The 9,792-nt window shown below is 42.6% G+C and overlaps 1 protein-coding gene across 1 annotated transcript; it reads left to right on the top strand.

Annotated features, from left to right (window-relative positions):
• The first annotated feature begins 3,503 nt into the window (after positions 1–3,503).
• On the top strand, positions 3,504–7,479 carry LOC124703658 (2-(3-amino-3-carboxypropyl)histidine synthase subunit 2-like). Its single transcript, XM_047235882.1, has 9 exons — positions 3,504–3,632; positions 3,808–3,916; positions 4,582–4,954; positions 5,348–5,417; positions 5,516–5,583; positions 6,178–6,293; positions 6,362–6,468; positions 6,616–6,755; positions 6,944–7,479. Exons 1-9 carry the CDS (start codon positions 3,532–3,534, stop codon positions 7,183–7,185), a joined length of 1,326 nt encoding a protein of 441 aa, XP_047091838.1. The 5' UTR covers positions 3,504–3,531; the 3' UTR covers positions 7,186–7,479.
• The last annotated feature ends 2,313 nt before the right edge of the window (positions 7,480–9,792 follow it).

Consider the following 9,792-nt stretch of genomic DNA (forward strand, 5'->3'; position numbering starts at 1 on the left):
CCTTGCATTTAGTCCATGAATCAATACTATTCTTAGGCGAGAGATAGCAACCAATCTTTAGCTCTTCCTCTTAATGAGAAAGGGAACAATTTTAGTTTAATAATATCACCATCTACATCTTTATATTTTTGCATTTCGCATAGTTCAACAAAATTATTAAGATGGGCAGCAGCATCATCAGAACTAATTCCGAGAAAATTGATCTTTCATGACAAGATTCGATAAAGCGGGTTTAATTTCAAAGAATTCTGCTTGTAGTAGCGAGGTGGAGCAATAGGTGTGCATAAGAAATCATTATTATTTGTGGTTGTGAAGTCACACAACTTAGTATTTTCAGCGTTGGCCATTTTAGCAATAGTAAATAAAGCAAACTAGATAAAGTAAATGCAAGTAAACTAATTTTTTTGTGTTTTCGATATAGCAAACAAGATAGCAAATAAAGTAAAACTAGCAACTAATTTTTTTGTATTTTGATATAATGCAGCAAACAAAGTAGTAAATAAAATAAAGCAAGACAAAAATAATGTCAAGAGATTGAGAAGTGGAGACTCCCCTTGCAGCGTGTCTTGATCTCCCCGGCAACGGCGCCAGAAAATATGCTTGATGGCGTGTATTTCACACGTTCGTTGGGCAACCCCAAGAGGAAGGTATGATGAGCACAGCGGCAAGTTTTCCCTCGAGAAAGAAACCAAGGTTTATCGAACCGGGAGGAGCCAAGAAGCACGTTGAAGGTTGATGGCGGCGGGATGTAGTGCGGCGCAACACCGGAGATTCCGGCGCCAACGTGGAACCTGCACAACACAACCAAACTACTTTGCCCCAACGAAACGGTGAGGTTGTCAATCTCACCGGCTTGCTTGTAACAAAGGATTAACCGTATTGTGTGGAAGATGATTGTTTGCAGAGAAAACGGTAGAAACAAGTATTGCGATAGATTGTATTTCGATAAAGAGAATTGGACCGGGGTCCACAGTTCACTAGAGGTGTCTCTCCCATAAGACGAACGACATGTTGGGTGAACAAATTACGGTTGGGCAATTGACAAATAAAGAGAGCATGACAATGCACATACATATCATGATGAGTATAGTGAGATTTAATTGGGCATTACGACAAAGTACATAGACCGCCATCCAAGCTGCATCTATGCCTAAAAAGTCCACCTTCGAGGTTATCATCCGAACCCCCTCCGGTATTAAGTTGCAAACAACGAGACAATTGCATTAAGTATGGTGCGTAATGTAATCAACAACTACATCCTTAGACATAGCATCAATGTTTTATCCCTAGTGGCAACGAGCACAACACAACCTTAGAACTTTACATCCTTGTCCCGAGTGTCAATGCGAGGCATGAACCCACTATCGAGCATAAGTACTCCCTCTTGGAGTTAAAAGCATCTACTTGGCCAGAGCATCTACTAATAACGGAGAGCATGCAAGATCATAAACAACACATGTATAACTTTGATAATCAACATAACAAGTATTCTCTATTCATCGGATCCCAACAAACGCAACATATAGAATTACATATAGATGATCTTGATCATGATAGGCAGCTCACAAGATCCGACAATGATAGCACAATGGGGAGAAGACAACCATCTAGCTACTGCTATGGACCCATAGTCCAGGGGTAGACTACTCACACATCACTCCGGAGGCGACCATGGCGGCGTAGAGTCCTCCGGGAGATGAATCCCCTCTCCGGCGGGGTGCCGGAGGCGATCTCCGGGATCCCCGAGATGGGATCGGCGGCGACGGCGTCTCGGTAATGTTTTCCGTATCGTGGCTCTCGGTGCGGGGGTTTCGTCACGGAGGCTATTTGTAGGCGGAAGGGCAAGTCAAGAGGCGGCACGGGGGCCCACACCACGGGGCCGCGCGGCCAAGGGGGGGCCGCGCCGCCCTAGGGTTTGGCCACCCCGTGGCCCCTCTTCGTCTCGTCTTCGGTCTTCCGGAAGCTTCGTGAGAAAATAGGCCTCGCGGGCTTTTATTTCGTCCAATTCCGAGAATATTTCTTTACTAGGATTTACGAAACCAAAAACAGCAGAAAACGACAGCGGCACTTCGGCATCTTGTTAATAGGTTAGTTCCAGAAAATGCACGAATATGATATAAAGTGTGCATAAAACATGTAGATAACATCAATAATGTGGCATGGAACACAAGAAATTATCGATACGTCGGAGACGTATCACACAGCCTAATCACCAGGTGCCTCCATCATGGGCCGCCTTCATTGCTATGCGCCAGGAGATTCTAGATTCTACAATGCATCAACAACTGCAAGATGATCTGGTGGAGCACATATGGACGCTCCGAGGCAACGCCAACACCGACGCCAACTAGTCTGTCATTTTGTTTGAAAAATTGTGAAATTGTGTGCTTCATTTGTTTCAGCACTTGTTAAACATTGTACTGATTATCGCCGAATTTGTTTCAGCAATTTTCGGACTCTTGCTCGCCGAACTTGTTAAATTTTATGTTGAATTTGTTTGAAATATGTCAAATGGTCGAGGTTGGGGGTTTGCCGAGGGGACGGCTGGAACTTCGGCGCTCCCCAGGCCAAATCTTCCTCCAATCCGGATGAAAATTTCGCCGGATTTGGGCGTGGGGAGCGCCAACGAGTGGGATATGCTCTTAGAGCATCTCCAACAGGCGCTCTATCCCGCGCTGTATCCAAAAAAGCGGCTGGTTTAGCGCTCGGGCGTAAAATTATGCTCCAACAGGCGCTCTATCCCGCGCTGTAAAATACAGCTTGAGGCAAAAGCGCTATATCGTGCACTATATCTACCGCGCCGGAAAGAGCGCGCTGTATCCGTCGCGCGCGAAAGCAGTACAGATTTTTACAGCTTCAAGGTTTAGAGCTTCTGCTGGAGGTGAATATGCCCTCACGCACAAAACATGGATAGAGCGCGCTGTAAAGCGCTTTTACAGCGCCAAGATTTAGCGCTCCTGTTGGAGATGCTCTTATGTCTTTGGTATAACCAATTGAAATTATTTCTTCCTGGGGAATGGAGGGCGTGATGACTGTGTCTGAACCCTAAATTTTCTATCCAACGGCTCAAACAACCACTCAGCTGCAGCGGCGGCCGGCGGCCGGCGGCGGCCCAAAGGGCAAAACCCTCTTCCTCCTTCCCCCTTCCTTCCCCTGCGAGCTCTCCTCCAGCCCTTCTGCTCTGCGCTTCCGAATTGAACTCATTCTCAACTCGAACCCCCGGCCATGGACAGCATCAGCTCCAGGTACGAGATCTCGAGGACGGCCAAGTTCCTGCGGGGCCGCGCCTACACCAGGGTCGCCCTCCAGGTAATTTCCCCCCTTCTTCTTCTTCTATCTGCCAAGATTTTCTTTTTTTCGATTTCGAGCTGTATCGCTGCGTTTGATTCCCGAACCATTCACCTGTCCCTGGTCTCGTCTTCATGGCGCTTCTAGTTCCCGGACGAGCTGCTCAAGGACGCGGCGCCGGTGGCGCGGGCGCTGCGCAGGGAGCTCGGCGGCGGCGGCGGCGGCGGGACCAAGCTGTTCGTCATGGCCGACACCGCCTACAACTCCTGCTGCGTCGACGAGGTGGGGGCGTCCGCCATCGACGCCCACTGCGTCGTCCACTACGGCCACTCCTGCATGAGCCCGTGAGCCCTTCTTGTCCCTCCTCATCGCCAGTTCTTGCGCTCTGTTCCTTACAAAAGCGTCACTTGCTTAGCTGCGCTCTGTTCCTTACTGCAGGAGCGTCGGTTGTTACGCTCTGTTGCTTATACAAATCTAAATGCAGAACTGTGTGCTGACACCAACAAATCTAAAATGCAGAACATCGAATTTGCCTGCTTTCTTCGTATTCGGGAAGGCACCGTTGGATGTCGGTGCGTGCTGCCGTTCATTGCTGGATTGCTCGAGAGAAAGCAATAAACCCATTCTTGTATGTCTCGAACCGTTTCTTATGATGAAAATTGTGCTTCAGTTCATGGAATAAACACCAATCCTGTTTCTTGTTATTTGAACTCTGAAGTCCACAACTTTCTTAAACTTTACATTACAAGATTAACATACTGAAAACGTTTGACTTTCTTACTGCAATAAAATTAGCCTTTCTAACAATAATGGTACATAAACTTGAAGTTAGAAAAGTGGAAATTCCTGGATATATACATTTTCTTTATAACTTGTAACATTTATTGTTGAGAACTGTATGTACTACTGGTAAGCTTAAAATTAATATCAATTAGACCATATCTTTCTTGAGGAAGTACACACAAATAGTTTGATTCTAAACTAGACGATCTGCAAATAACCTGAGCCTCTAAGTAGTTAGAACAAAGCCAGAGGACTGTTGTCACTCAGTTGTGAGGCCCTTAATGGCAACATCTGCATTAAATTACCCTGTTTCCAGTAATTATTGTGTAAGGCATGAATATGGCTTAATTTATCTGTTGAGTATTTCACTATGTTGCTGCATGTTTCCAGTATTACTACTATTTTCTTGTTTGACTGTGAAATAGCTGGTAAAATGTGTTAAACTATCAATTTTAATCTTATTTAATTCTACTTGTAGTACTAATTCTGCTGCTCTGACTTATTACATAGGTGTTATGTGGATTGGAGTATGCACATGCCTTGGATGATCTTAAAGGAGCAGCTGCGGAATTATGCAAATCAGATTCTTGCAATCATGAAATTCAGTATGCAGATGTTATGTGTTCGCAAATGAGTCCTTCATCAAGTCCTACTGCTGAAGAGCAATGCCCTCAGTCCAATGAAAGCACACACAATGATGATTTGGCGAACTTTGTGAATAGTTGTTGTAATGTGGAAGGGTCCATGCGCAAGTATAATCTTGGAGGCCTTACGTGGAGTATATCGATAGATGAGAAAATAGATGACTATTTGTTATACTGGATTGGGGAAGATAACTCTGCTTTTGCTAATGTTGCACTTACTTTCAATAAATGCGTTATAGGTTTGTTTATGTCTTCCACCTGCTCAATTTTCTAGTCTGCTCTAGAATATATAATATCAATGTACAATCAAGTTTGCCTTCTCTCTTGACATGCGTAAATGAATTACAAGATAATATGGAAACAACACTATCGACAGTTTGCTTGTTTGACTCTTACAACATGTATACTTAATCCTCAATTATTTATGATTTCTGCTAAATTATCTATATTGTTGCCATATTGTAACCAGTAGGTCCCTTCATTTTATTAGGGGCCTGGCACCCTGGTATGCAGTGGTTCCATTATAATTTGATAGCATCGGTTTGAGCATCCTTTTGTTAAATGTTTGCTCCAAAGATAAGATGTCTTTATGATGAAATGTGTTTGAATATTAATGAAATTTTTACATGCAGTTAGGTATGACACGGTGGCAAATCAATTGTCAAGGGATGTCTCCCATCTAATGAAAATTCTTAGGCGCAGGTAGATTTCCATCCACCAGATGGATTCTTTTGTTTCCGTGTGAAATGCATGTATGATATTATCTGTATAGTATTAATTACAATACAAGCTGTTTGTAGATATTACCTGGTCGAGAAGGCAAAGGATGCAAACATCATTGCCATTTTGGTGGGAACTCTAGGTGTTGGTATGTACATTGCTACCTTTGATATTAAAAATACCAATGCTTGGCAGGTTAGTTTGAAAAGCAGGTGGGAACTCTAGGTGTTGGTATGTGTACATAGCTACCTTTTATATTAAAAATACCACTGCTTGGCAGGTTAATTTGAAAAGCAGGTCTGTTTGAAATTCTAAGAGGGTCTAGTGTTGGTTCTGCTACGTGATATCAAGGCACTATTCGAATTTGACTTGTGCAAGCATGCCATGTGTTGAACATTGCATCTGTCTGTATTTCAGTGTAAACATGCCATGTGTTGCCGAATCAAATTTGTTGTGCATGTTAGGTCTAATTTGGTTTTATATGGCCCGGTCTGATTGGTTCAAGCCATGGCTGATTCTACTGGTTTGAAGAAATTCAAAATGAGAGATGTGTATGAACTGTTCAATTTTTGTGGTTGGTTAGCCAGATTATGCTTTTTTATCAGTTGAACTTCCTATTTTTAGTTTTAGTTTTTTCATAATAATTCATCCACTGCACTATGCAACATTATTTCCTTAGCTTACATATTTAGATTTTTCACTTTGCTAGTTATGTGGCACATTGAAGTGTTTTATGATGCAGCTGGTTATCTTGACATAATTGAACAAATGAAAAATCTGATCAAAGCTGCTGGAAAGAAATCTTATACGCTGGTCATGGGACGGCCTAATTCTGCAAAACTTGCCAACTTTCCAGAGGTACTACTAAGTTCTAAATTGCTCTCCTTCTCATATGAAGATTAACTGACAGATTTTTTCAATGGCAGTGTGAAGTTTTTGTATATGTTTCTTGTGCCCAAACTGCTCTATTGGATAGCAAAGAATTTTTAGCCCCAGTTATCACACCATTTGAAGCTGTATTAGCTTTTAGCAGGTACATGCATTATCGACACTAGTAGTATCCTTTGCAACACTACACACATCAATGAATTACTAATTTATTTGTAATAGTTAGGTCTGGCATTAAACTTGAAGAATGTGTTATTTACGTTTTTTTATTAAATCCGTGACGTGCTTTCAGGGGAAGAGAATGGACTGGAGAATATCTTTTGGATTTCAAGGATTTGATTACTTCAGAGAAACCTGAAGTTGCAAGCAGAAGTAAAGAAGCACGATTTTCTTTTATCAAAGGTGGCTATGTTGAAGATGATTTTCCTCAAGGTAGTATCTATACATCTGTCACTGTGTGCACTAGTTTTATTGGCATACTGAAGTTCCTGCAACATTAATATATTGTTTATTGAGCTCTATCTTTCACGTGGAAGCGCTAATACCTGGTCTCATGGTTCATGTATGTCTTTCTCTTTTCTTCTAAATCTTACCTGTATTTCGACCATTTGTCCACACAGAAAATGAAGAGCATCCGGAAACATCACTTGCACTGGCTGAGCTAACGGAGAAGACCCTTAGTGTCCGAAACCAAAATAACGATGCAGTTCTCTACCAAGGAGGTGCCAAGTCTGCGATCGACTACCTCAAGGCACGGTCCTACCGTGGTCTCACTGGAGAATACGAGGTAGCACCAGACACGGTCTTGATAGGCAGGACAGGGAGGGCTGCTGTTTACTCTGACGAGAAAACAAAGCAATGACGGATTGCTGCATGCGGTGCTGTGGGCATTTTCCTTTGCCATGTTTATTCATTTTAGCGGGAAAAGAGAGACTTGGATGACGTGTTACTGGCTTAGGGCCTTATTGGGCTGTTATTTCTTTGTTGTATACTAGAAACTACTGTATTCATAGGGTCAGTTTTGTTGTGATCCATGAGCCTTGTGGAAATATGTGTACTACTATGGCACCTGATGAGAGCTTGTGATAAACGCAGTCTGCCAACTGAAGTACTCCATCTGTCCCAAATTTGGATAAATCTAAGACAAGTTTTATTAGACGGAGGGAGTAGATCATTTGCGGTATGGTTTATTGTTCCGTACCCTGTCTAGGCAAACCTCTTGCTTCTACTACTATGTCTCTAGATGTGGGCTTGGTTTGACTTGCTTCGTTAGTTCACCTTGGTTCTGAAAAGGGATAGTTATGGAGGAAGTTGGTACACCTTGGGAATTGGTTTTGCCCAAAGCATCGGACCAATGATCACCCATGATTTCTGTGTACCACTAGTGCCAAATTGGTCCGTCCGGATTAGCCAGACAAAATGGGAGTTTGTATTGATGTACGGAGTAATTGTTTTTACCACGGAGTTGCAGGGGAAAGCTCTGGCAGTAGATTGTTATTGAAAGAAACAAAAGTTATTGACAAGATATATTGGGAATGTACATCAAGGAGGACTGGATATGCAAAGCTTTAAGCCAAGCCTGAATAAAGATAGAAAGCTCCTCCACTCTAAAGTAGATAATAATATAAGAAGTATCTTTTTTTGTACTGTAGTTTCCAAGGTTGTTAGCCTACCCCAACTATTTGGGGAAAAAGCTTTGATGTTGTTTGTAATTTCCAGGGTTGTAAAAGTAAAACTTGTTTTTTCTCTGACCAGTGACTGCGGATATTCCATGGTAGCCGCATAAAAAATGCAGAGGGTGCAGATGCAGTCATTTATGACATGTAGACTACGCCTCCCAGTGTTGATTCTATATATATCTAGGAGAAGGCTAACATAGAGATCCCAGATCCAGGTGATGCGAGGTAAGAGCGTCAGTGTGCTGATTCCTGAAAGCCAAAGAGTATTACTGTATTTCCTGTAGGAGTAGGAGGTGCCGGGAGAATCATGATCTCCAATTTGTCAAATCACCCTGACCACTAGTATTTGAGTCGCTGTTCCAACTGAAACTGACGTCCCCGTCTTGCCGCCACATGTCAATGACCAATAGTCAATGTTCCATAGGCATTCTGTAGTTGAGAAAACAAATGATGCAAACGTTCTTGGCATTTTGGTGGGAACCCTATTTGTTTCTGTGCGTCTGCTACATGGTACTGATGCCCTGTTCCAGTTTTACTAGTGCAAACATGCCATGTGTTGAGGCGTTGAGCACTAATTGCATCCCTCTCTATTTCACTACTGAAAACCAAATTTCTTGACCATGTTGGGTCTAATTTCAACGCCTCCGCAAGGAAATGTCTATACAGTTGTCGTCGAACGCCCTAATCCTGCAAAACTTGCCAATTTTCCTGAGGTGCAACTAAATTCTGAACTGTTTTCCTCAGCATATGAGGAGTAACTGAAAAAAAACCAACGGCAGCGTGAAGTTTTTTTAAATTTGTTTCTTGTGCCAAAAACATACAATTGTTCGCCTCCTATCTGTTTTTTTGGTTACTCCTGATATATATTTAGCTAGAGGTTGAGGAAGACTCACGCAGGTTCAGGCAACACACTTCTGCCTCCTTTTCCTTTTCTCAACTCAGTAAAGATAACGGTGATTACAAGGGCTTAAATAGCCGGTCCAACCCAGCTAATACGCACCCACTAATCCATGCAACACACGGTCAAGCCACACAACAGCTTGATCCGATTCTTACTCCACGCACACACACGTTCAGCACTAACACAGCTGAAGCTCGTCTAACGGCCACGCGACTCGGCCATTTTGATCCCTGCATGCAGCAAACTCCTACTAACAAATACTTAGCTAATTCACGTGCATGCAAGTACTAAACTAGCCGCTGAACCGCACTCTCTCTATCACTAGTGCAGTACTCTCTTGCCAGTCTGCTCCTCTGCCATTAGTACATGCACTTAATTAACCCAGCAACTAAACACATGACATGATGCAATCAAAGATAAAGATGATACTAAAAATGTATGCAACAAGGTTAACTCCAACAACTCCGATGAAAAAAAAGACCGCAATGAAGAACTGCTGCATGCCTGCGGGCATATCCGCATCTGAATTGTTTGCCTCTCCTCGCCGATTCACTTTCATGGATGTCTTTTACTGTCCTAGGGCCTTCTTTGGCATTTCTTTTAGGTTTTGTGAACTAGAAACTAATTAATCACATGACCAGTTTTCATATGGCACTTTTTTTTTGCGAACCAAGGAGCTTCATCAATTACTCAGGGCTATTACAATCTTCCTCAAGAATAGTAGCTAAAAACTATGGTATATAGTTTAACCCCAACTGTGGCACTTGTTCAGAACTTGGGATATACACGGATCAAAGTCGCTGTAAAGAAATCGTATACGGTGGTCATGGGACGGATTAATTCTGTAAAACTCCTCATGTGAAGAGTGACTTTAAACAATCAATATCTT

The sequence above is a fragment of the Lolium rigidum genome, chromosome 3, assembly GCF_022539505.1.
Source record: "Lolium rigidum isolate FL_2022 chromosome 3, APGP_CSIRO_Lrig_0.1, whole genome shotgun sequence".
NCBI lineage: Eukaryota > Viridiplantae > Streptophyta > Magnoliopsida > Poales > Poaceae > Lolium > Lolium rigidum.

Bases quoted from the DNA above. Each gene is read 5' to 3' on its own strand.
- LOC124703658 (XM_047235882.1), top strand. From the start codon at position 3,532: ATGGCCGACACCGCCTACAACTCCTGCTGCGTCGACGAGGTGGGGGCG. The intron at 6,469-6,615 runs GTACATGCATTA...ACGTGCTTTCAG, and splicing joins GCTGTATTAGCTTTTAGCAG to GGGAAGAGAATGGACTGGAG. The intron at 6,756-6,943 runs GTAGTATCTATA...TTGTCCACACAG, and splicing joins TGAAGATGATTTTCCTCAAG to AAAATGAAGAGCATCCGGAA.